Source organism: Varroa jacobsoni, unplaced genomic scaffold (genome assembly GCF_002532875.2).
Source record: "Varroa jacobsoni isolate VJ856 unplaced genomic scaffold, vjacob_1.0 contig02473, whole genome shotgun sequence".
Taxonomy (NCBI): domain Eukaryota; kingdom Metazoa; phylum Arthropoda; class Arachnida; order Mesostigmata; family Varroidae; genus Varroa; species Varroa jacobsoni.
The window spans coordinates 3,871-31,638 of NW_019214820.1; the positions used below are offsets into that span (position 1 = coordinate 3,871).

The window sequence follows — 27,768 nt, forward strand, 5'->3', positions numbered from 1 at the left end:
GCAAAGCAGCAGCACCAGCAGATCTGGCTGTGCGTTTTCTGTCGTCGTCGTCGTCGTCTCTCGCTGAGGCAGCAGCAGCAGCAGCGCAGCGGCTCTGCTAATGGCTGTGCCGTGCCGCCATCAGTCGTGTATTGAATTGCGAGTTCAGAATGAATTAGTTCTGTAGTAGTGTGATGCGTGAAAGTTCTCAGCAGCTTCAGCTGCCGTCGCAGCAGCACCACTACCAACAGCAGCAGCAGTAGCATGGTGAGCAGTAACATCCTCGGAGAGCGCTGAGCCGAGCAGCACGAACAAGCCTCAGTCGTCAGACTGAACGGGAAGAAGCAGTGCGATACGGTCAGTGTGAATAACAGCAGCAGCAACAGTAATAACAGTCAGTCGTGGCGGGGGTGTCCACCGTTAGCAGTTGTGCTTACGGACAAAACAGACGACAAAACGAAGCAAATCGGGCTAGCAGCAAAGTTGCCAATCAGTCTGCCAGAGATAGGCTGTAAGGCAGGCAGACCAACAGCATCAACGAAGTAGACGACAAGACGGACAGGCGAGGTATTAAACGCCTACCAAACCAGTCTACCACCCATTCAGCCAGCCAGTCAACTGATTGGCAAGAAATAAAGGAGTAAAACGACGGCTAACGAAGAGAATAGCGGTAAACTGTCGCTCGATCGCGCTTGTTGTTTGGTGGCTCGATCCGGTGGCGTCATTAATCCCGCTGCTGTGCTCTTATTTAGCTGCTTGTCGCTAGCGAGCGACTCAAGCCAGTAGTCGCTGTTACAATATCAGCAGTGCCTCGGTTGTTGTTGCTGATCGTTCAGCCAGTGTTACCGAACAACGGTCATTCTCTGCCTCCTCCTCGTCCTCCTTCCCCCCTGCCCGATCGGTCAGTTGGTGTGTCGTCGTCTCCATAGTTATCGCTCGGCGGCGACTGGCGTAGTTCGCGAGTGAACGAACGATTTAACAGCAGTTAGCGGCCGGCAGTTAACTCCAATTCGCGTTGCTGCGGCCAGCGCCCTGACCATTACCATCCCCGTCCGCACACCCGCCACCCCCTGACATTCAGCCAGCCAGTAAAACCTATTGATGAGAACCACCCGGCTAACGCCAATGCCCCCCTATACAAGAACGATCGATCAGTGATTATCACGATTATAACTAACATCACCACCCCCAACCTGTCTCGCCATTGGACTGTGAATCAGTGAATGTTGGAGATTTCGATTTGATTGGGTTGCTCGGCTACAACAACGACGATGGTTACCGCTATCCGCCATCCGTGAATACTACTGCTAACGACCCCCCGAAGCAGCAGCAGCAGTACCCATAAAATTAACACAGTTTATAGCTATTATTACCATTAGTACAACCGAGTGGTGTGTCATCATGTACATCGATCTCTCCGTCTGTTTGTCTGGCTTTCCTGACGTGAGCGTAACCCATTGACAAATTCGACGGAGGTAGCGAGTGCGCGTGTGATTGCGTAGAATTAATAAAGCAACGGATCAGGAAACATCTGCGCGTCAACGAAAAGGAAGAAGGGGCACGAGGCTGTCTATATTTCTGCGACATAGTGTATCTTGTTCTTCGGATGTACAAAGACTAGTCGAAAGTGGAATAGCAGAAAAAGAAGAGTACTCAGAATTTCGAGGAAATTGTGTGTCAGACTGAGAGCGAAGTGAAAGAATGAGTAATTCTGAAGTTTGTTGACCAATCTACGGCTAGCATCATTGCTTGACATCTTGTTTTTAAATCTACTTATAGTTATCCTTTTGTAACACCTTCGTTGTATAGTGGCACGGTACCGTGCCATTGTGGTATCATCATCCGTCAACTATTTGCCTCCGCCACCGTCGTCACCATCATCGCCGCCCCCGCCACCCTGTGCCCCGGTGCCGATCTTTGATTCGTACGACGACAAAGTGAGCCAGTGTTTGGTCGTCGTCGATCAGTCGCTCGATTCGTTCGGATATATTCCTTTTGTTTGTGTGTGAGAAAGAGAGCTCTTATACGCGCGCGTGTCCGGCAGAATCTGCCTGTGGGTGTGGGTGTGTGTGAGTGCGGGAACCGGACTATCGATATCAGAAGAAGTAGATTACCAGTGGTGTTATCGCAGGAATAGTGTCGATGACGGCGGTCATAAATATTTCTTTATCTGCATCGTTTGCGCGTGATTAACCTCTGTGTGTGTATGTGTGTCTGTATTCGAGGGCCGACCCCCGTTCGAACGCCTAATACAGCAGCTGGCCTACCACCCGTAGATGCTGCATATTCCGTCTATTCCTTTACCGTTTGGTAGCGCAATCGCTACTAACCAAGATCGGGTGCAAGAATAGAAAAGACAGTGCCTGCGAGAAAGCTAACCGCTAGAACGATCGGCCATCGAAGCAAAACAACAACTGCGTCAACAACAACAACAGCAGCAGCATCAACAACAGCAACAGGAACAACAAGCAACAAAGCAGCCGCATGGCATACAGCCATCGTCGTGTTGTGACGGCTGCGCCTGATCTGTCGTGCTGCTACGTGCACCTCTCCGTTTCCCATCGACAGCCGTCTAACAGTGGAAGCAACAGAACCGATACTACAACTACTTGTTGAGATAATAGCCAAGGTGGTGGCTGACTGCAGGGAAGACGCGATTCCTGTGTATATCTTGTCAGGTCTAGGGCACAAAAAGCAGAAGGAAGACCAAAGAAAAGGAAGGAACGCAGGGCAGCGACGCCCACAACAACAACGCAGCAACGTGGCGAAAAAAGGCGGGTAGTTTCGTCGATGGGTGACAACTAGTGAGTATCAACAACAAGAACACGGAGCAAAGGAAGTATCTGCAGGTAGACATTCCTCAGCAGCAGCAGAAATCGAGTGGTAAAATGCAATGCTGGTAAAACGAGATAATTAGTGCCTGTGTGCCGCGTTGATAGCGCTAGAGACGCAAAGAGTGAGGGAGAAAAGGGATCTTTGCGGCTAATAGTCGGCCGGGCGGTGGGCAGACGGACAAATAGCGAAGTAAAAACAAACCGTCAAGCGCACCAAAAGAAACACCCTGAAACGAAAAATCAAACTCCTCATACAGCTCGTTAGCGAGCAAAGCCGCTAGTTGAAACCGCTGTTGCTATAGCTGGGAACGCGCAGAAACAGCGATCAGCAGAAAAAAGAAACCGAAACACACAACGAGGGACTGAGAAGAAAAGTGTGTAAATCAGGGTTAAAGAGAAAAGTGTGTATGTATTGTGCTCTCGGGCAATGATCGGGGGCTTTGGAAGTCCAGAACGAGAGGCCCGCGGGCGGCCGTCCGTCCCACGACGACGACGACGACCACACTGCCTCGTCTTGTGGTGGAGGAGGAGCAGCAGCACCAGCAGCAGCAGGCGTCGGCCATCATCAACATTATTATAATCGGTGGCAACAGAAGATTCAAAGTGGCTGAGTCGCGAGGATTGTTGCCTTGTTGACCCCTCCCCCTATAACGATAACCCACCACGATACCCATCATAACCAGCACCCCTTTGTGTCAACGATAAAGAACGCCGGGCAAGTTGTTGTAACTGTCGATCGCGAACATCACAAACAAAGAGAGAAAAAGAGAGCGTTCGTTTGTTGCTTGGGCCGGTGACGGTGAGGGCCCATCAACGGCTGCAGCCACCGCCCACGGCGACGACGCCGCCGTCGCCGCCGCTGCCGCCGTTGTCGTCTGTGAAGCCACAATAGCAGCAGCCCTCAACAAGTGAAAGCGCGCCGGCAGGCCCCAATAGTGGCCGAGGCAATAGGTGGTGGCGGGGAGCAATTCATCGTATTGTCGTCAACGTCACACTGTGTATGAGTGATACGCCAAACGGCGGAGAACGCGTCAAAAGAGAAGCTTAAATGACAGCGGGGTCAGTATATCCACACATACGCACACATCCACGCAAGGAGCTATCGAAGCAGGGAGAGTAAAAAGACAAGGAAGGAAACAGAGCGCCAAAGAATAATAATGGTAGACCGCACAATGAGAAGCGAGATTTAAAAAACAACATTCATCTCGTTATCGGCTGCCGACTTCAGGCGAGAGCGACGACAGCGAGCAGTATCATTTGCACGATTGGTCATCGCAGCTCTTCGTTATTATCGTGGATAACAAAAATAATCATTCTACTCGTATAATAGTCTACCAACGATCATTGCTGCGACTATTGTGTGTAATACCTTCAGGTGTGGGTTGCGGGGTACATGTGCGTGAGTCGAACACGGCGACATTAACACATCCTATCATTTGATGGTGCTTGTGCAGTTGGGCCGCCGTTGCGCTGCGGTTACCTGCAATAGTAGCACCTGCGAGAGTACTATTACGACCAGTGCCGGGTTCGATATATAGTATCGCGTTTGCATAACCCGTGACGTCAGTCCATCCGTCCGTCCCCACGCAAAATCGTCGGCATTGACTGAGCATTGACCGGCACGAATAGCTACGAACCGCAAGCAATTAACCGAGTAAACGTCCAACGAGAGCTGACTTCATATAGCTATCACAATTCTAACGCCAGACGAGGCAGTAGCACACGACGACAGCAACAACAGCTGCACGGCACCATCGTCACCAGTCACAAGCTAACAATCCGCAGTATCACCGCAGACAGCAGCTGGTGCCCCCACCAACATCATCGTCACAACTGCTGCCCCAACAGTAGCAGCGAAAGCGACAGCGGCGCCAGAGGCGACCGCAAAACGACAGCAGCAGCAGCAGCAGTAGCGGCGAGGAGTGACAATTGCTCCTGCTGCTGCTTCTTCAGCAGAGGTTACAGTATTGCTGACGGTGTACCGGGCGCTGTGGCCAACTACGACAATAACAACCTCAACAGCAGCAGCAGCAGCAGCAGTGCGCTGTTTATCGTTGCGTCGTCGCGCTTGTCGGTGACGCTAGCGCTGCTGGTGGAGGCTGATGTTGTAGCTGGATAGCTGGCGACTGCTGCGGCGGCGACAGCCTTTCTGCCTAACTGACTGACTAACTGCCCGTCAAAGCAGTAGGTGAGTGAGCAAACCAACGAGCGAGCCCATCTCAGTCATCGTCGTCGCCGTTGTCGTCAGTCGTCACAGCGCGGGGAGTGTGCAAGCTGCTGGGTGGTCGGTCGTTAGTTCGAAGTGAGTGTCTGTCCGTTTGTCTGTTTGTGACTGTGTCTCCATTGGAGAGGAAGAAAAGTTGCTTCGCTCGGCACACGCCGGTGGCACTCATCGTCGTTCGCTCAGTGGTGCTCATGTCCACCGCCGTATCCGTGTGTTGCTGTCTGCGTTCCATTCGTTGGCGGCTGGCGTGTGTACGATAGCTTTGCGTTAACGTAGTGTTTGTGAGCGTCTCCCTCTGTGCGCGAGTGAGTGTGTCGGCTGGGCTGGCTGGCTGGCTTTTCGGCTCGTCTACCTGGCGACTCGTACGACCGTGTCCCCGTGTTCTGGTGTTCTTCTGGGTCGTTTGTACAAATCGGCCACTAAGAGCAAAAGCAACAGTTTTGTCCACGGCTGGGTCGTGTTAGAAACGGCGTTGTCCGAGGATTTCACGGTGTACATCGAGCAAGTGCTGTTTCGTACTGTACTTTAGCAGTGCGACAGAGCCTGCCGACTGTCGTCGGCTACAAGCAAACGACGAATAGCCGCTACTACAATTAACACCAGCACAATTATCACCGTCACCTACGGGAGTGTTAAAGAATCAGCCAGCGGCCATACCAACCAGCAACAGTTCAAAGCAAATCAAAAGCGACTAGGGGCTGTACTATCAATACAACAGCAGCTACTACAGCTGGTACCACTACTTTTAGTATTGGCGCTATTCCGACGTCCACGCCAGCAAGAATAAGGAAAAGCTGCTGTTGTGTTGCTTTTGGCCGCGTGTGTTGCGCTAGTAGGCATCCACCACTACAGGCACGCCATCATCATCATAGTCATCAATAACAACAACGACGACAACAACAACAGCGGCCGCAGCAACAACAATAATAATAACAAAATTACCACCACCACGACGACGACCAGCGCCACGATTCACCGAAAATCTGCCATTATCTTCCCACTGCACGTATTGTTCCTGTGCGTGACTTGCGTTGTTATTGTCCCGGTGAGTTGACGGGCCGGCGAGTTCACGGCGGCCCGAAAATAGCAGTTGTAACAGCAGTCACGGCAAGAGCAACTATCTCCGTGAACGTCGTCGTCGTCGTCGTCGTCGTCGTCGTCGTCATCGTCGTCGTCGTCGTCGTCGTCGTCGTCGTCGTCGTCGTCGTCGTCGTCGTCGTCGTTAGTAGTCAGTGCAGTACTGGTCCTGGACTTTGTAGCTTTCCAATACAAGCATTGGAAAAAAATCCGAGATCATTGCGGTAGCTAAGGCAGCAACGGCAGCGTCGAGCGACCTTCCTGCTGCGACTGCCGCTGTTGCTGTTGTTGTTGTTGTTACAAGCCGGTCAAAGACGACGACAAAGACAACAGCAACAACATCGACGCCGTCAAAACGAACCAGCCAAGCATCGTCATCATCGTCACCACGAATCGTAAGCAGGCAGCAGAAGAGCCTACAGCCGACAGGAACACCTGCACCGAAACGATCTGCAGGAATAACGGCAAGCACTCCTATAATAATAATAATAACCTGAGGGAGACCAATAAAATAGTAGTGTACGGGTAAACGAAAAGAGAAACCGGGAAGAGATAGGAAAAAGGCAGCTTACACGGGACGGCACAGACGAAGACGAGAAAGCCCACGGGAAGGACGAGAAGAAAAACAGCGACGACGACAACAGCAACAACAACAACAGCAACAACAACAAAGACGACCAACACAAGATCAGCTGCTTTAACTATTGATGCTTAATATTCGTATGAGCACAGCCATAGTGTTATTGGCAACTATTATAACATCAACAAAATAATCTCAAGACTACGAAAGCCCACACCGCAGCGCCGACAACAGCTTCAGAGCCTGCACTATCTCGCCCTGTTTGTAAGATACAGTTCGTTATTCTATAGGTGAATATTGTTTGCTGAGAGATCGTGTGCCTCGTCAGCTGTTCCAGGGTCGCCTGCGTGTTCTTAAACAGTGTCGTCGCCGTCATCATCCTCATCATCATCATCTTTGCGTTCGGTGGGCTCGTCGTGGCGCTCGTGTCGAACGTGCGCTGTTCGGAAGAAGTCTGTTCGAACGGAAAGAATGAGTGTGTGTGCGCGTGTCTCCCTTCCATAGTCCCAGCTGTGGATGCCGATAAAAAACACCGATAATACAAAAAAGCCAACAACAACAACAACAACGGGTTTTGGTAACTGTGGGTGAGTGATCATGTGGATTTGTCGAAGTGCTCCTTTGTGATTTGCTATTACATTGACGGCGTCTGTATCTCACGACGGACTCGCCTAACGAAACCAGAAGAAAAGACTGTTTACTCGAGGGCGCCCGCGCAACCTTTACATCGGCCCTTATGCTTGTTTGGTGGTGAAGAAAAAAACGACGACCGAAGTTCAACCTCAACCAGCTTATTTGACCTGTCAGTTCATGTCAGTCGATTGGTTCTGATTATCAGTCGTTAGCCGCACAACTACCCCACGTCTGTCAGTTCCAACGGAGAGGAAAAACGTGCAGTGGAGTACACAGAGAAGCGCGTAGAATGCGTGAGCACCCGTTTCTGTGTGGCAATTTTCCCCGTACGCGGCAGCAAACATCGGAACAACAGTACCTTTGCCATCACGAAGCGGCTGCATCAGCAGGAAAGAATAACAGTTTTCTCTACTATCGGCGGCATCCTTCAACTGTACGTCTCTGACACATCTAGAAGAGCTTCGAAGGTCCGGTTAGTGTTAGATCTCGCTTTTTTTGAAAAGTTACATAGTAATTTTCTTTACTTTCGACACCCATAAAGTGTATGAGACACGCTTGCGAACAGATTTGGTCTATAATTGTGAGCATACAGTGCCATTCCATTAACACCGCTTTGCCTTTAAGTACCAATCTGCGTTCGGTTTTTACGTATTCCCAGAACTAAAATGTTATGTTTGGATCTATGCAAGTTAACATTGTCGAAATGTCAAACGCTGTTCATTAACATAAAATATTACACCTAATCCTTCTTAATTTTAATGAAGCCCATTATTTTATATGGGATGTATTTAATGGAGGCAAAATGCTCCGGATCAATGAGCGCTCACTCGTAGATTTCTACTTTTTGTGATAACAGTGACAATAGTAAAAAGAGAAGAGATGACGTATCAGTAGTAGATTTCTCCATTGTCAGCTTCGTTGTGCTGTCTCGCCTGAGCAAGCTGCCTGCTGACCGGCACTTATTCGATTCCCCGTTGCCTCCCAAAGTCGTTTCGCAGTTGCTGACTCTGTTGCTACGACACCGCCGCCGCCGTTAGCGCCACAGGATCCACGGTTCGTTCCATTTCTCGTTCGCGTGGTGTCGTGTGATATACTGTGGTATAGTGAAGGAAGGGAGGGGGGGCATGTGTGTGCATGCGTATCTGTGCGTAGGTGCTCTATATCTTCGTTTGGACAGCGCCGCTAGTCGCAGCTTGCTGTGGAGGCCAGCTCTGTACTCGAAGAACGCTCAGCGCAGACCAGCGACCGGCCGTGTAGAAGCCAAGCATACGTCCCTTCCACGAAAAGTCGTCGAATCCCTAATCCTTTCCGGGGCGTAGAAAGGGTGTAGATGGCGGCGCAAAGAACGCACTACGAGTATGAACATGCGGATGCGCTCAAACCCGCAACCGAGCATTTGCACCCAGCGCGAAGCATCAGGCCTTCGAAGGTTAGGGTTAGCGGTCGCCGATGGGTTAGTGGTGGCGGGCCTGCGAGCGGCTGTCCGCCTCTGGCTAGAGGCATTGCAAGCAAGTGGCAGCAGCCCTGGTTCTCTCCCTGTATGGCGGCCTGACGATGGCTCTGCTGTTCGCGAACGACCCCCCGCCCAACGGCTCCGCGATGGACGGTCGGTCTCCTCTAAAAAGAAGCAAACCCCACCGTCGACCGCTCCCCACAGGGTTCTGGCTACACACTCTACATAGCACCGCACGATTTTGCTGGTTGGCTCTTTGCCTGTGTTGAGGTTCTGCTCTATGGTGGCTCAGGCTGCGCCTTTTCCTAGTCCTCCTCCTCGTTCTCCTGTACATCTCCATATGCCAAGCTGCTACCGCTGGCGCGGTCTCTGTTGTATTATCGCCCCTGGAGTTCTCAGCTCAAAACCAAACATCATCGCCTTCAACCGAGGTTTCGCCAATTTTCCAGCGATCCCATGCTTGCTTCTCGTGTCTAGCTACCACTTACCAAAGATCTTTCTGCATTAACGCTATTGTCTTCCCGAGGGAACGTAATGAAAGAAATAATACATAAAAATGGTCGATTAACTACGAATGATTATTCGAATTAATTTTCTCAAAATTAGGAAAAATGTGATTTGCACGAGCTGTCGTAATAGGTATTTAACTATTGAAAGCTTCTTGACTTATTTTGCTTTTCGTACAGAATTAAAAAAAAACTAAGCAACTTAGAAAAAATAGGGATTTCTTTTTTACAAGCTCAAATTGTTTTTTAATTAAATTTATAACTTCATATTGAAATACGTTAAGGTGCATTTCGTCAGAAACGTCACAAATGGCTACAGATTTTTTAGTTGACGGAAGGCTCTTATTTAATGAACTCATAGTTAATCTTATTTATCGTTCTATCGTAAAATCAAAACTCGTTTTCAGTGATATACTTTTTAACAAAAATGAGCGAACTAAAACTAGTTATTTTCTAATAATAAAAATAAAAATATAGTTCCTGAGGAGATGCGCATTTAAGCATATAACAATTTCGAGTTTAATTTTTAGTTTTAAAAGTTTAGTTTTAAAATAATCGTTTTCTTATTTTGGACTTTTCTCTACAGATTAATAAAAATATACATTATTTATAAAAAAAAGGACATTTTGTTTATTTGAAAATTTAATTACTTATCATATATTATAATTTGTTACGCTATTTATCTAAATGTCTACCTACCATAAGTATTTAGTAGATCGTTTAATAATATTCTATACTTTTTATCTGTTCATAACCTTAAATGAATTGTCCCCTTCGATGCTAAAAACGCGTTGTACGTGTAAATCTCATGACAATTTCGCAGATAACATGTAATGCCCCTAAATCATGATGCTTTATTTTTAGTGCTGATGCCTGTTCGAAAAAAAATTCGATAAAATTAATTAATTAGAATCATCAGTCTACGATTGAAGTTTATATTATAGAACCAGGAAAAAAATTGCCAAATAGCGCCTTGAGCATACTCTTATTTTAACTGATCTTTTAATTGATCTTTATAATATTCATCATTCCGTATCGAAGCATTATCCCGAGATTTAGGCATGATCGATAAAGACACCTTCAATAAAAACGGAAATAGGTACGTTAGTGTGTGTTATCCTTTTTTCCAAAAATGGGTAAGATATAGTAATCTACGATGGGTTACTACTTGTGACAGAAATCATTTTGCAGATCTGTCAGCCCTATAGAACATGTAAACTCCCCAGAGAATTTTATTTTTACCCTTTAAATGCTTGTTCATCAATCCTTGAGACAATTATGAAAAAGAAATTCTCATTCTCAGTGTTCAGAATCATCTATCATATAATTCTAGATAATAATATAATGGAAAAAAAGGAAGTACTGTCCTTCTGATATTAGCTTTTCGATACAAAAATCTCTATGAAAAGATGTTATTTGAAGCAAAGATGATTAAGAGAAAGTCTAAAACTACGAATGATTTTATATTTTTTTGAATTTTTTTAATAAAGCAAAGATTTCTATAGGTAATCCTTACTGGAAATCTTTTGCATCAGGCTAGAGCATATATTTCACGGTGTATTGTCGATGGCGTCCTGACATTCACTTCTCATATAAAATGCTTAGGAATAAGTCTTCTTATATAAGCGATGGTAAAGATTACTACATTTGCTAGGAGTTGGCACTCTTCGTAATAAAATAGTTCTAAAAACTGCCATAAAATCTAGTATGAATTTATAAAGGAGTTGCGCATTTATTTAATATATCGCTTCAAGCAGTAACGTTTTATCATTAAGATATCGACCTTGTTGTCACATTTCTGCGTTTTAAATAGGTCAAAATTTAGTTTAGAAAATAATTGTTGGTTGAAAAATAAAAGTTGGTTGAAAGTATACTCTATGAAAAGCGTTTTATTTTATTTGAGACTGAGGATAACATGAGATGTTTCAAAGAAAATTATATTATATGCTTGGTGCTAAAAGTTCAAAAATAAAAAAAAAATCTACAAGTTTATTTTATTAAAGATTAATGTATTCATTACGTTATGGGTTCTAGTTAAGCATGTCATTTGTGATTACAAGCATGTGTGAAAACTCTCAGGCAGTTCTCTACGTATGGCACGAATTGAAATTGACTCAATTAGCAAGCCAACAATTAAAAACTGAGAAAGCTCCTTAGTAAAAAAAGTGATTTTTCTATTTATAAATGCCAATTAGCTTTTGGGTAAACCTTTTCGATGGGATCTTCCGATCGAATATGCCAGGCTCTACAGAATAAGTGACAGTCTTGAGTGAATATCTCTTATAAAGAAATTGCTGTGGCTCACTTTGATGACCCAGCGATTATGAAATCGTCTACACCTTAAAAGACATCAGATGCGTCTGGTTCTAACTTCAGCATTTGTAATGATACAAAAATGCGGCAGGTGTACGCGTTGTAAAAGAGGGCATATACTGTTGCCGCCAAAGTTCATCCACTGCAATACATTCACCTGTGGCCATAAGTGGTGCTACTGCTGCCATGCCTATTGCCGGTCTTCCATTCCAGTCGGCGGAGTCATGCGTTAACACACGCGCCTACCTCACTGCGCTTATATTACAATGAGCAGGCCATTTAGGGTAATTTCGCTCGCTCTCCTTGTTCGGTGTCGACGTTCTCACGTACTACGCGGCGACTGCTACTGCTGTCGCTGTCAACAGCGAAAATCCTCGCGTCGATGTTGGATGGCTGTCTTATATCGCCACCCCTCCTCACAAACAAACTTGTCTGATAATCAATAGATAAATAAATTTGCGGAAAATTTGAATTGAATCGAGGACGAGCAAGGCGGCGTAATCCCGGTGGAAAAGAGGAGATACGAAGAGCAGAGTTGTAATGGCGGCCTAAGTGGGCTAAGCGTGAGCCACCGTTCCGACCACACCCTAGTCACTTTTACCCCAAACGCGTGCTCCCCCATCTTAAATTGCCTTGCATCGACAGAACAAGATCACAAAGCCTACACACGCACACGTGCTCGAGCTCCAACAATTTGGCCACCTGACAAATTTTTTTAGGTGATATCTACGGCATGCGTTCGACGAGGCGAGAGAACGAAGGGCTGTATTTGATTCATTATAGTAGTAACTTTTGCTGTTGACAATCACAACTATAAGAATAGTAGCGCGCACTAACAGAAATCATGAAAGAAGCTTTACTTACTGTCGCGAAGCGTAGGTTTGTTTCTCGATGGCTGTTACTATGATGGTAGTACAATAATACATTGCTGAAGTAGAGAAATCCGACCTTGAAGGGCTTTTTCTTTTTGACGGTACCAACTTACTGTTCGAATTAATTGCGCGTTCAGAGCCGCCTAGCTGTTGCCCCAAAAACCGACAAATCATCCCCACGGATCCCGCCGCATCGTAGAGCTAATGCTGCATTGTAAAGCAGCTGGTCGAGGCACGTGGAACTGACCAGCTGGTTCTACGAATCGTGGACGACGAGTCGATCCTTCAAAATCCGCCAATAAAACAGGCTCCTGGCGTAGCCAACTCTAACGTACAGAAAAAATATCATTGTGGGTTCGTTTGTTATCTCAAGAATAACAACGAACGCTGTATAACCTGCCGAGTAGAGCAACACACTCAGTTTACGCAAATCCGTTGTCATTTATATGATAATAATAATTGTTATTAGCACTATTGTTACTGATGAATTCACTATTGCACCAGCTTCATCTTAATGCCTTGTTTATCGCGTATTTATTACTGCATATATGCAGTATATAGTCGCCAGAGATAAGGCAATTCATCGTATCATATCCGATTGCATTGTATCCGAATGACTGGAGCTAATGCTCAATTTAAGGCTCCAGCTAATATTCGTTTTGGTCTCGCATGCACCTGAAATTGACATGGCGTTACAGTATATACAATCTGTGTTCCGATGCGACTGTGAGGTTTCAGAGAGTGTCGTAATAGATCCGTCCAGTGTCACCTAGGTTTGTTCTGCTTGCCGCAGAAATTTTGCTTTTTTCAGTGGTTATCAAACATTGTGTGTACGGGTTGGCACATTTTTCGGTACTTGATCGATTCAAAAATCAATCTATTTTGTGCGAGTTTCGTTATTGGGTCCCTGGAAGGCCACATTTCTGGAAGTGCCTTGTACGAAAAATCGTTTGGGAAATATGTGCAATGGGTGGAGTTTTGAAGATGAGCCCGGGTGAAATAGAGCTCACCTGTGTCGACGCTTACATCGTGGAGGTTTATATGGACAAATAGCATTTGGTGCACGAAAGAGAATTTAAATCTATATAAATGTGCTACGAATAACGACCGTTTACCGAGGGCTTAAAAGGACCTCCGGTAAGGGAAGAAGCCGTTCATTGGTTCTCAGAAAAGGCTGTAATATAAAATAATACAAGAATTACTTCTTTGGCGCCGTTTGTTCCGGTATATATATAGCTACGGTTGACAATCTAAACAATGAACAACTGATAATTCGAACCGGCTTGGGTATAAAGCCCTAGTCGCTAGCCGATAATATATATGGTTAAGCGACAAAATGCCTATTCTCTCTAAACTTTAAAATAATTTATTATATTTTTTTATATCTATGTATGTATTTGTGATGTGAGTAAACTATAAAGCAAAGATTCCTGTATCGTTCCATTTCTTCGAGGCGAACCTTTGGTGATTCTAAGCTTTTGTCAGCCTATCGCTGGATGAGAATTGCCGAGCTATAGAGGCGTGTTTGCCGACCGCTGTTCATCTTCGTGTTACTTCGACACTACGTGTTTTCGATCTTCATCATTTGAAAAAGCTCAATGACTATGAAAATGAGGTTTTCGCCGCTTGAACTGGAACTAAGTCTCAAATAGTTGATCTCAATTTTCCCTTGATGTCGCCGACACTTCCTATTCTCCCTGATAGTAGCGACAATACCCTAGAAAGCCGTTTGCTGGAAACAGGGAAAAAGCCACCGTCCAGAGTTACTGACAGTGAGTAAGGTACAATACTAGTAATAATGGTGATTGGTAAAGACAACAACGGCAAGCATCAAGTTTGTCAGTTGTTGTTGAAAGGAGCTATCTAACAGGGATGGACTGTATTGAGCCGTGCCGATCGCAGCACGCACGACGATCACCGCCATGAGGAGCGTATATTTGCCAGTTCAGACCGTCACTCACTCTTTCAGTCAGTCAGGTCAGCGATTGCGAACTGCGAGCTACGCTATGAGGCTGCGAATGTCCGAAACGCATTCAAACATAGCCGGACCCAGCGAACGACGCTTTGCTCCGTCAGTGACGACAGGCCGCCGTAGACGGGAGAACGTTTCGCGGCCGCAGCGGATTCATCATCATCATCATCATCATCAAGATTACAACCCTTAGCATTAGCAGTGTGTTGCGATGTTGTTGTTGCTGATATCGTCGAGGCGACAGCAGCAGCAGCATTAGTGAGTAGTAGGCAATGGCTGTTGGGCGTTTCCGGCGACGGGCAACCCGGGTACTTTGCAGCGGCGGCGGCGGCAACGGCTTCAACAGCCCCTGCTGTTTGGTAGTGGGCCCGTACTACTTGTAGTGCTTTTCAGCGTTTATAGTTGCCCACCGCTTATTGGCTAGCGGTGTCATAAAGTATTGCTTCTACCGTTTTTCTAGTCCCGCTGCGGGCTGTGGCTGCTGGCGATCGCGCTGACGACGAGGCGAGTTCGGCTGCGAGAAGTATATAGTTCCAAAGACAGACAGCGAACGAACCGTTCGATGACTACCGCTTTGTGAGAACAAGGCTAGAAATAACAACAATAGCAACGTGCAAAAATTTAACGTTTCGTATAAAATCTGCTAGGGAAGGGGCGGAGGGCGGCATTCGAAGATGGCGGCATCTGTAACAAAATCGCTTGTTCAACGAGTTTGACAAGAAATTCATTTATAATCGTTGCCATGCATGGTTCGCCAACGCAATCCACCCAAACCTACTTACACCCTAGCTAACCTGATTCGGAAAGCAGACCGTTTGTGCCATCCTGAAAACTATCATGTCCAACATCTAGTAAGCTCTTGCGCACTATACAATAAATAAAAATACACATTTAGATGTAAAGAGGAAAAAAAAAGGGAAATACAGGAACCATGAAATTTAAAGATTGGCAATCTTTTGAACCGGTCGAACGAATAAGGCTTGGCGAAACGTTAAGTTCATTATACAGCCGTTGAGTTAACGCTTTTGACCGGCGGGGCGGTCAGGATGACAGAGCACGTTTGAAGGGCTTGCTGAAAGCTCATTGGCGCCTAGTCGGCCCAAGAGCAGCTACTAAACATAGTCCACACTGCAGTAATACGACTGTGACGTCTATTAAAACGACCCGTTGACTCATTCATTTAAGCACATTTATGCGTTGCTCAAGACACGCGCGTATGCTTCAGATTGACAAACGCACGTATCAAACCAGTTAATGATAGTTGTAATGGAATCATCACATACAATGTTTGACGATAACATTGATAATGTGGCAAAGTGCTTCTTGGCGTTTTGGTTTCGTTTACGATCAGAAAATTATAATTATTTAATTGCTGAGGTTTTTGTAACTTAGTTATGGCAGAAATACGAAAAAACAATGGTGCCACAAATGTTCTATGAATTGCATAGGTTCAGGCAAGAGCAAAATATTCTTTCTCTGCGTAGCGAACATACTTTTATCATAATAATAGGTGGGCTAGATGTTAGTCAGTGTTTTTCACAGTGTGTTTGCTTGTACCATATATTTGTATTCCATCCTACCGTAATATTTACCTTCCAATGTCTACACACTTTGCTAACAGCCGCCTTCTGTATCATCTGTTTGTTTATTTGTTTGGTGTTCCTTTAGGTAAAACTCCAGATAGAGCGCGACTTGCGCGAAGAGCTGCAGGTGGGCGCTGGTGGCCATTAAGGAAAAGCTGCAGTGGCACAACAATCGCACAGGAACTACTGTAGAAGGCGAACCTTACGGAAAGGGAGGCGTTCCCAGCCGTCATCACGAACGAAGAAACGAGGGGTGCAATCAATCTACAGCACCTTTCGTGTGAACTCAACCCCTTCGATCTAAGCCACACCGTTTCAGCTTGGAACAGGTTGTTGTGGCAGATATTTTAAATCGCATCGTTCGCGCATTGTGGGTGTTGACCTAGCGAAAACTGATAAAGACAAGCACAACAAAAAAAGGTCATCCGCTGGCCTCCTGTATTTAGATGCAGTCTCTATTCTTATTGTTGCTGCTAGATCAGGTGAGAACGGAGTTGTTCGTTCATTGTGTTTGGAGTGCTTCACGAACGAAACAAAGCCAAATATTCAAAATTACCTTGTGCTTGTTGTTGCTTCTCGAGGAGCAACAACGATTACAAATACAGATAACAGAGGCGGGAACAACAAAGATGCACGGTTGATAAACGAAGCTGTCTTGCTGAACGACTGATTGATTGAGCTGAGGATTAGGTCTGTAAATGTTTGAGTTGTAGTTTGTCACCAGTATTGTCAACAGTTGCCCATAGCTGTACTTCAGACGTCCGCCTGAGCCATAACACGAGACGTTACAGCAGCTCTAGTGGGTATTTCAAGTGGCAGTCACAGTGGTGACGCAAACCATACCTCGATCTGCATATTGGCTATCAGCAGACTGTGTATGTGTCAGTGTTTTTGTGTGTCTTCAGTGCAGGCGGCCTCTGGTTCGAGCCATCTTAAGTGCGCTGTGCGGCCGTCGAAATAGGTAGCAACACCAGCATTAAGGTGTAAGAAGCCGGTGGGGCAGAAGGTGGTGACGAATTATATACGCTGTTGTCGCTGTAGCTAGCTGCAGCTTCCGCTGTAGCTGCAGGCTGCAGCTGTTAGAGCAGCTCGGCTGTGGCAAGATGATGGCGTGCTGCCTCTCGGAGGAGGCTAAGGAACAGAAGCGCATCAACCAGGAGATCGAGCGGCAGCTCCGTAAAGACAAACGCGATGCGCGAAGAGAGCTCAAGTTGTTACTGCTGGGTGGGTAAAAGCTTAATAAGAGCATACAGATTATGTATGTGTACGTAATACGATTAAATTAAATCTGATTACTAGACTCCCTAAATGTTCGCTGATTGAAAAAGATGTGATGTCTTATTAACGGTGATAATTGCTTTTCTATCTCTCTATTTACAGGGACGGGAGAAAGCGGGAAATCCACGTTTATTAAGCAAATGCGAATTATTCATGGCTCCGGCTATGACGACGACGATAAGAAGGGTAAAGTTGCTTTTGTTGCGGCGTTCTCATGTATAACTTCAATATACCAAACAAATTCTTCTCTAACCCCACAGATTCAAACACTTCGTGCTTAAAGCAAACTAAATAGATATTACCCCCCTTACATAGTAGTTTAATGTTAAAAGACGGTATTTTTAGGGTATATTTGATGAGTGCTGATAATCCATTCATTTGTTATTTTCGTTTGGTTTGTATGGACAGGGTTCATCAAGCTGGTCTATCAAAACATCTTTATGGCCATGCAGTCTATGATCAAGGCGATGGACATGCTCAGAATCCAGTACAAGGACCCCAGCAATGTGGAGCATGCACAGCTTGTGTCGTCGGTTGACTACGAGGCCGTTACGACATTCGACAGGCCATTTGTGGTTGCTATACAAAAACTTTGGGCCGATCCAGGGATACAGGAGTGTTACGATCGGTTAGTTATTGCCAAAGTCCGATGAACCACCCCACATTTTAAACATGTGTTTCATAGTAATAACAGTAATTTATTGTTGAATGCTGCTAGCTGTTAGTGTGGAAGACGACTAGGCTCATTCACGGGATGTGTCCCTGTGTATTTCCCTAGGAATCCTAAATCCCTAGAAAGGCTAAATCTCTTCCCATTTTAAAACGTTGGCGCATTTGCTAGATAGTAATAGGCATACATATAAAATGTAAAAAGAATCACAATGTTCAGCAAATCTCTGTATATATAAAGGTATCTCTACTCATGATGAAATGCCATACACCTCGATATTGTTGTGTGTTTGAGAAGTGCACACGAAATGCTATTACCCTCTGAGACATGGGATTCATTTCGGAGCTTTATTTTTTGCTGAAGTACAACTAATCCGTATTGGTGGAATTCATTAATACATATATATACATACATATATATGGAGAGAGAGAGAAAGAACCAATTAGGATCACCACTGTATTCGCATCATACACAGTAGTAATATTTTTCATCGTATGACATGTTTTTATTGAAGCGTTCAATAAAAATATGGTCAAACAGGTTAAAATAGCACGAGTCATTTTGCCGGCTTAGGTGGGGTTGGAAAAATTAAGGCCGACATTGGATAGTGGATGTTTGTTGTCGGCATGGTTATGATCAAGCGAAGAAGGGCAAACGAAGGCTCGGATCGACAAAACTAAGGAAACTGCACGAGCAATCGATAGCGTCAACAGTGGTTTCTGTTGCGTATTATACTGATGCCTGTGAAATGCTAGACTTAAACGGCGGTAATTGCCAAGGAATTTTTCATCTAATGAGTAGTTCGAAAATAGCGGACGCCGACGTATGTTATGAAATGTTTAATTGTCTACCGTGGCATTCCCACAAGATGTATTTTAAAATGGCTCACACTGAAATACGTACACTAAAATAAGCACCGAAACGATAATCTGGAACAATTATGTTACAACGTTTGCTTGTTTTCTCAATCGAACTGTCTTTTAAATTTATCAATAAAATCGTTATGCGCATCAACGAATGTCCGCTTAATGTTATCGTTCAAAAGGGTTATGCGATTAGGGCGTAAAGTACTATTTTCGTAACTTAGAAATTTCAAATACAAATATTTGTCCCATACAAGCAACCCAATCAAGTATTTTCAAGTGTATAATGCCTCTAACTCATATGAATACATAGCTTAGTGGCAAAAAACTAGTTGCGATTTTTATATGCTGCACTGCAAATATAGCTTGTTTACCCATTAAAATGTATAATTTTTAGTCGTTAGGTGTGTTACTACCATGTTGAAGGCTTAAGTTAACGAAGAGGCGACTAATTTGCTAATGTTATTTTTACGATTTCAGGCGACGAGAATACCAGCTGACAGACTCTGCCAAATATTATCTGTCGGATATAGAACGCATCGCCCGCAGAGATTATCTCCCTAGTCAACAGGACATCTTAAGAGTGCGTGTACCCACCACCGGTAAGGCCGCTCGCATTGTATAATATGATGAATGCCCACGGTGGCAATGCTGATTTAATATTTTGAATGAGATCGCCATTTTCGTGTAACAGCGGGGCTCCGAATTTATGTATTAGACAACAATTTTCGAGAGTCGAGTATATTTTGCGAGTACGTGTATATTAGACATATATCATTGATCTTTAGGCATTTCTCAATTTATTAGTAGAGTCATAACAATTAGTTCCACTAGTAAAGCATCAGGTGCGCCTCCACGGTGTTATATACCTCGAGGCTGTCTTGGGGGCTGACCAGGGAATTTAGATTGTGACCCTCCTAACCTTAAAACCTTAGGGCGACTTGAACCGTCTCCGATATCTCTCTGGAATATCATATGCAGACGTTTTACAGTACTCGTGATGATCCAGCCAGTTGTACTGCATGATTTAGTTGAGTGGAAAGCTATGGAGTTTTTATTATTCGTTAGATTTGCTGAGCATACGACAACCATGGCTTGTACTTTTAGCCTGCAAATGCTTCAATAAACAAAAGTTAGGACAAACCTGTGTTGCATTGTGACATCGCTATTTGAACTTTTCGTCTCTTTTGTAGTTAATTCACATCCATTAATTCGTCTTGTGTGCTGCCTACTTACGACTGTTTTTTTAGGTATTATCGAGTATCCGTTCGATTTGGACTCAATCATATTCCGCATGGTCGACGTAGGCGGGCAGCGGTCCGAACGTCGCAAATGGATTCACTGCTTTGAGAATGTTACGTCTATCATATTCCTCGTAGCGCTCTCGGAATACGACCAGGTAAGACTGTTTCGAGCTTGTGGCTTGCGAACGTGTGCGAAAACATGCGAACGCTAAAAATCCAAAAGCACCGTTACTATAGCAGCAGAATCCCCTTGTTGCTCTCCAAAAATCTCATTGAATGCATAATCTTGGAAAAACAAATAAAGACTAATCAAGAACAAATAATACTACAATTAAAAGTCCGGAAGTTCGCCTGTACTTTACCAAGCGATTCAAATAAATTAATCGGGCTTATTTTCAATTTTCAGATTTTGTTTGAGAGTGATAACGAGAACCGAATGGAGGAGTCAAAAGCGCTCTTTAAAACGATTATTACCTACCCATGGTTTCAAAACAGCTCAGTTATCCTATTTCTCAATAAAAAGGTTTGTAGGTTGGGCTTGCACGTTTTAGAGTCTATGGGCTGTTTCGGTTTCTTCAGCTGACACACCTAAATATTAGACTATTGAAATAAATCTTTTTTGTTACCAGTTGACCTCAACACATACACGAATACACGGTAGAGCGATATCTTTACAGTTCTATGGATAGAGTTCCTCTAATCCGATCAATTATATACATGTGCAATCACAATACTTATGTTATCACTAACTCTACAGCCCGATAACGTTATTAACACCGCCAAAAGTCGAGCACTAAATATGAGACATAGCGGAACGTTCGGGGGGAGGAGGGGTAAACTTTTAATAATGATAACATTCCATGATGGCAAATAATTACATTCAATTTTGCAGCGCACCATACACGTAAAACTTATCTATATGTATCTAGACGTTGGTAAAATAGCAATATTGGTAGTATAATTTGATAACCTTTTACCATTTTTATACCACTGATAATATTTTTTTTCGCTTGTCCAACCGGTATAGTTAGAAGTGATGACTGATTTCGTGTGTTTTATAGGATTTGTTGGAAGAGAAGATCATGTACTCACATCTGGTCGATTATTTCCCCGAGTACGATGGCCCGAAAAAAGACGCCATGCACGCGCGCGAGTTCATCCTTCGAATGTTCGTTGACCTAAATCCGGATTCGGAAAAGATAATCTATTCGCATTTTACTTGTGCGACAGGTGAGCACCTATCCATTGGCCAGTTGTCTGATAACGTTTTGTATTCATAACCGTGGCACTGTTCACCATTATGACTCGCTATTGTCCATTTTTCACTGCTACAAAATGCCAATGTTAGACGACATATACTTGGTGTACAGTTCCTGAATGTAAGCTTCTGATTCTTGTTCGGAGATTCTATAACGTCGCGATATTCAAACGCAGATTGTCTCACATGTGCCCAAGCGTCCTTGTACCTTGTGCACTGTGACAAGTTTCTACGTCGATTGAGTGCGCATGCTAGATAGCTATTTGCTACTTTACATAGCTTTAAAGACTTCATTCCCAAGCGCTCTTCCGCGAACCTTTCAATTTGTGTAGTATCTGGTCCGTTTGGGGTTAACGGTACACAAACTCGTTGCAATAGTATGCAATAATGGCCTTATTTCAGATATTTTCAGCAATTATAAACTAAAATCGTTTAAAAAAAAACTATCGTGATCTCGGATGTCTACTGCTCAATCTAGCTCGTGACAGTACTAAACTTCCCATTGTGCTTTCATTTAGCTGTACTGTGGTTGAATATAATCTCCACTATATTAGATTGTAATTAAGAAGTATATAAGACTCCATCATGGGGTAGATTCTTCTTATGATCTTAAGGAAAAACATCGTGCATACTGTGTTCATACACGAAAGTGAGCTTCAAGGATCCATAAAAACGGTCTGCGCTGCTTAATTATTAAGTATTTGTCAGACTGAAACGTAATACATTAAGGTTGCTCTTGTGATCCAAAGTGCTTCAATGTTAGTCAACAGCCAAGGCATCAGTACAGACTACATCATATGTTTTGCGTTATACGACTAAAAGCTGAATGAGCTTCGTTTCGATTAGTTTCCAGTCCTATGGTGCACATAATTTACATAAATGGGCATGGTCGCTTTGTTAATTTCAGATACCGAAAATATCCGGTTTGTGTTTGCTGCCGTCAAAGACACGATACTGCAACTAAATTTAAAAGAGTACAACCTTGTCTGAATAACAACCGACCGGCATAACAACAACAACCGACAGGAAACGCAATGTTGAAAACAATCAGCGAACTGCAGCGGAGCAAACAACTTTCGTCTGCTACCTGTTATGTCGCTGAGTGCTCACAGCTGTACTTTCTCGACATGTCGGTATTCGTAGCCTTCAACCTTTGGACAACAATAATGAGATGAATATAAAAAAAATTGCGACTCTGGCGTCATCGTTTATGAACTCCGACGATGAACACAATTAGTGCAACAACAACAACAATAATAAAAACTAACAAGATTAGCAGAACTAGAAACAACTGCAGCAACAACATAGATAGATTGCCACTGTATATATTAGCATGACAAGGGTAAAAGAGCTGATACGATGCTCGGGGGAGAAACTAAATATGGGTTAAGCTTCGTTGACAAGAGGAACAACCAACAACAACAATATAATAAAACTAAGTAATGATTATAGTACACATAACAATGACAACAACACCAGCAACAGATTTAAAAGTACCGCCATTATTACAACAGGCGGTAGCGAGAAAACTGGGAGCATAGACGACTTTATTGGTGAACCCCTCAGCAGCAGCAGGAGTAACCACAAATAAGTGATTATTATAACAATTTATCATGATCGTATATATATGATGATGTTTACGAAAAACAGACTTGCTGCCGCCGGTTGAGCCTCCGCTGGCTTCAGATTATATATTAAAAAGAAGAAAGAACATTAACGTGTAATAATAACGATGATCATGATGACTATTAGAATGGTGACCATTATTATTAGTATTATTAACACGATGATTTTAGTGGCGTAATTATTACTATATACATATATTATAAACTAACTAAAAGTACGAATGCATGAGAGGAATAAAAACGAGCACATAGAGAGTCGCTTAATGGAATAACCGCAACAACTGGATGAGTAACTACGATGGTATTGAGATATCGTGCTGAAATGATCAGATATAATAACATATGATAATATAGCGACGATGATAACAATGAACATGTGTGAGAATGAAAAGAAACAGTAATACACCACAAGCAATTTATATGCATACATAGAGCACAAGAAGAAACAAAAAATATATATATATATATATATATATTTCTACTATTATTATTAATTAAAAGAGTCAAGCAGTAGCGGGCGATCCAACAGTATAAGGGATGATACAAGGGTTACTATTAAAGATATATATATATATATATATGATTGGGGATCTCTTCTGAGTGTAGCTGCCCGGGATATTGACTAGTCTGTCGAAGAAAAAAGAGCGAATGGAACAGAGCGCATCACATCGTTAGAGAAAAGGCGCTAGTTAGCGGGCTGGCAGTTGTACAGCCGAGTATAACAAAGAGAGGATTCTTATAATAATAATTATTATTATTACTACTATTATATTGAAACTACGATCAACAGCGCTGCGTGTGGATGACGAACATGGTGTGGATACGTGCGATGAAAAAAAGGCCCGTTTGTGTGGGTGCGTCTGTGTGTACGTGTACGTGTACGTTTGCAGTTACGTGATGGAGAAAACGGGCGGAGGTGATAAGTGATTGTGGTGGTGCCATATATGTCCAAGGCGATGTGACAGGATAAAAAAGAAAAAAATGCATGCTTCAGAAGCTGGAGTTTTCAAAAAATGCCCGAAGTGAAATAATATAAATAGTTGATTCATTTTAAATTAAAGATAATTATAGACACAAGAAGAACCACCATACCAAGTCATGATGTTATTGATCTACGATCCACTACCACTGTATGTATGTATGCAGCAAGCAATAGTCAGTCAGGTAACAAGATGACAATAATAATTATTATGGAGACAAAAACATCAACAAATAAAGCAAAATTCAACCAGCGTCTCAAATTGATTGCGCATTTAATTTGTTCGTCTTCTTCGTCTCGTAATTTTCGTTGATGATTCGTTATAACGATGGTGGTGAGCTGAATAAAATTGAGTTAGACGTATGCCTTTAGCATTGTAAAATGTTAATTTATGTGTTAGGATAAACACGTTCACGCGGCGGGCTTACTTATCTCTCTCGAATTAACAGGTTAACTGTCAATTTTATTTGCCTTGTTCATTAACGTATATATATACACACGCACACACACAAACATGCTGCATTATCAGAGGAAGTCGAACAAGTGGTAAATGCTCGTGCTTGATCGAAGGAGGTACTGATATGAACTGATCATCAACTTTTTACTCTTTCGAAAAGTACTTTCATGTCGTTTTCTGGATAATTCAATGAACTTGAACACAAAAATTCAGCGGAACTTATCAGTCAGACGCAGCATTCAGACAATAAAATGTCAATACAGTCGACATTTTGAGTCATGCCTATATTTCGTAGTACGCGCGTCCCGTTGAGCTTGTTGAGGCTCTACAATCCGATAGTAAACCTTGGTGGCTAATATATAACAAAAAAAGACAATGCAAACTTAATAATTTGGACTAATAATAGTTATAATAAGGAATGAGATATACGACAGCAACAGCAAACGTCAGTATAAACATGTGGCCAAAGAAAGATGAGAGCGATGATGAAAATAATGATAGTGTATTGTAAAAAATTGTTAATGTTTTCTCTCATGTGTATATTTAGCAGTAGTAGTAGTAGTAATTAGCACTATACTAATTATAATATAAACTAGTGACTATGATAATGACGAGATTATGAACGTGACTAGGAAAATGATCGTGATTGCTGAATGGTGTTTGACAACTAGAAGCAAGAAAGGAAAAGAAAACACGCGAATGAAAGACAAATTATTATAAATGACATTATGATGACAATGAAAAATTTTGAAATGAGATCTGTGAAAGGCAGCAGCAGTTGCTGACAAACTGAATAACGGACTGTTCGTAAATAGACAGACAAACAGACAGAAAACAGGGAAAGGAACATTATGGAATACAGGAGAAGGTGGGAGACGTGATTAATGTTAGCTTGTTCTTATTACTATTATTATATATGAGCAATAGGTCCCATAGGCCACAGAAGGCCAGGCTAATCACGCGAAAAATGAAGAGAGAGGCGAATCGAAAAAAGAATGGACGAGACACAGTCTTAATAGTAACAGAATAAAATGCTACTGGATGTAAAAGTAGATGGCGACCCAGAAGACTAACACAATTATGATTATGCTGTCCTGTTTACCTCGACGATAACATTGATGAGGACCGGCGTAAACTAAAGGGCTCGTTCATGAAGGCCAGCAACGAGTGTGTGCAAAAGGATGAATGAACAAAGAGTAATATAAGCATTACTACTACTACAGCTATAACTATAATAATTACTAATAATTAATAGAACATCAGCGACACCCACCATCGATGCTAACGTTACTAACACGAAACGACAACGGCTCAGCAACAGAAAAGCACAGAGCACAAAAAACTAACACAAATGATAATAGAGAGACGAAAAATCAGTGGTTCAAGGGCGGCGAAGCGAGCTGAACGAACGAAAGCGCGACAAATTCATGCCTCTAGTAGGAGGTTTGTAAGACCAACAAATAAATTAATAAAACGTAGTAAAAGCAGCAATGATGATTACAATAACAATAGTGATGATAATGAAACGACGACGAATGTTGTGTGGCGCTATTAAATAGTCGGCACTGCTGAGCAGAGAGGGTCAATTTGAAAATGTGGGTTAGAGGGATGATTGACAAGAAAAAGAAAAGGCGACCCAGGTGCTGTACCGTAGAACCGTGCTGTTGGCTAGAAAATACGTGGAGAACAATGTAGCTCGCATCGCAAATGCTGGCGTAAAGACTATTGTTGTTGCTCCAATTGTAGGAACAAACGCTTATGGATCGCTTGTTACCTAGAGGTGATGAACTATGTCCTGGTTGAAGTCACGAGATCCTTAGCTTCACGAGAGTACGGAAGCGGCTTGTCATTCGTTAGTCGATAAAAGCTAGTCGGATAGACATTTCTAATAAAGGATTATACATTGGCTAGTGATTTTCTTTGGGAAGGCATTTCGAGAAATGAAAAAAAAAATTCGGAAGTATAACAATAGAATTGGCCAGCATATTTCTAATTATTATCCAATGGTTTACTATTTTTTTTTTATCTAAACTTCTAATGGCGCTTTTTTAAGCTCAAATTATCTAGACATGAGTAACCTATTTCAGAGGATTATGTCAAATAATTGAAAGCACGATTTTAATAGCGCTGCTACTTTCCACATATTCTCGGGTAAAATGAAACGGTCATGAAAATTAGAAAGTGAAAGCTTTGATTAGTGAAAGAGTTTACACAAGTTAGCGCCTCCTGGTGCATTCGGCATTAGGTGTGCGTCAGCGTATCGTGTGAAAGTGTGGGAAGGATTGTGTAGACAAGTACAGTGACTGAAACAAAACGAGTAATTACTATTACTGATGAATGATTGACGGCGGTCTGTGCGTGACCACACAGTTTTTACGCATAGTTCACTCTGTATGTAGGTGAGTGGATACGCTACGTATGCGTGTCTTGTTTATGTAGATAGTTTAGATATGCAATGCTGCGATGATAGCGAGGGCACCTATATCCGGTTTCAATCATAACAGCATCAACAACAATAATTTTTGTCTATTATTACCATCCATCTTAAAATGGTGGCTATCATTATTATGGCTATATATATATATATTATAAATGTACCGAGAGCTGCTTGCAGTCGAAAAGTTCAGCAATTAATAACAATATAACAACAAAAACAAAGAAAAGTCCTGAACGGAAGAATGATTGATTGATATACGTCGGTCAATGCTGGTTTGGGCAGTTGGGCAATGAAGCGACGCGGGCAGTTGGTTATATTACAATTGTCTGGGTCACCGTCTCGCTGAATTTCCTTATTTACACCCACTAGCAATTACGACCAGATGCAACAAGCAATCTCGTCACAGTCAACACTGAATCCTAATATTTTTACGGATTCCTTTCAATGAACAGTTATATTTAACAACGATCTATTATAATGCATGGTAATAATGGCTGGTAATGGTAAGAAACACAATTCTAAACATCCCGAATTTGATACGAGCCTAAAACTTCTTGTTTTAGTCCAGTGGCTAGACGGAGAACGTGTCGGAAATTAATTTCGTATGGGTGGCCATGAGTACACGCAATGGATGTCTATTTAAGTTGCTGGTTAGTACCGTTGTCACCACAAATATCGGGGAGGCCTGCTTTCTGTGGGTCATTCGAGCTGGTGATTAGTGATGAATTACATAGATAAGGTTCTTGTTTATTGTCACACACTCTGTGTCTATATCATTTAGTTTGTGTGGGCTGACTCACCGAAATGTTGATCTGCTACTTGAAACCTGCCTGTTGACACTAAATAATAAGATAACAATATCTGTAGTCATACTGATATTAATCATAATAACGATATGATTAAGTTAGACACCTGTCATCATTGAAATCAC

At 43.1% G+C, this 27,768-nt stretch overlaps 1 protein-coding gene and 1 long non-coding RNA gene across 3 annotated transcripts; one reads left to right on the forward strand and one right to left on the reverse strand.

The window, feature by feature from the left end:
* On the forward strand, window positions 1-24,205 carry Galphaq (G protein alpha q subunit). The gene is made up of 9 exons (XM_022854005.2): window positions 1-7,799; window positions 16,112-17,250; window positions 17,407-17,490; window positions 17,713-17,932; window positions 19,318-19,439; window positions 20,088-20,236; window positions 20,488-20,604; window positions 21,143-21,311; window positions 22,247-24,205. The coding sequence occupies exons 2-9, from the start codon at window positions 17,130-17,132 to the stop codon at window positions 22,327-22,329; spliced, it is 1,065 nt and encodes a 354-aa protein (XP_022709740.1). The 5' UTR covers window positions 1-7,799; window positions 16,112-17,129; the 3' UTR covers window positions 22,330-24,205.
* On the reverse strand, window positions 9,898-27,745 carry LOC111272510 (uncharacterized). 2 transcript variants are annotated; one of them, XR_015315761.1, is made up of 5 exons: window positions 27,638-27,745; window positions 21,174-21,259; window positions 20,074-20,289; window positions 12,464-12,797; window positions 9,898-10,364 (listed from the first exon to the last, which is right to left on the reverse strand). It is a non-coding gene; the product is annotated as an uncharacterized LOC111272510 (long non-coding RNA). The 2 variants fall into 2 exon arrangements; XR_002687559.2 differs by lacking the exons at window positions 9,898-10,364; window positions 12,464-12,797 and adding an exon at window positions 19,453-19,800.
* Window positions 27,746-27,768: the final 23 nt, after the last annotated feature.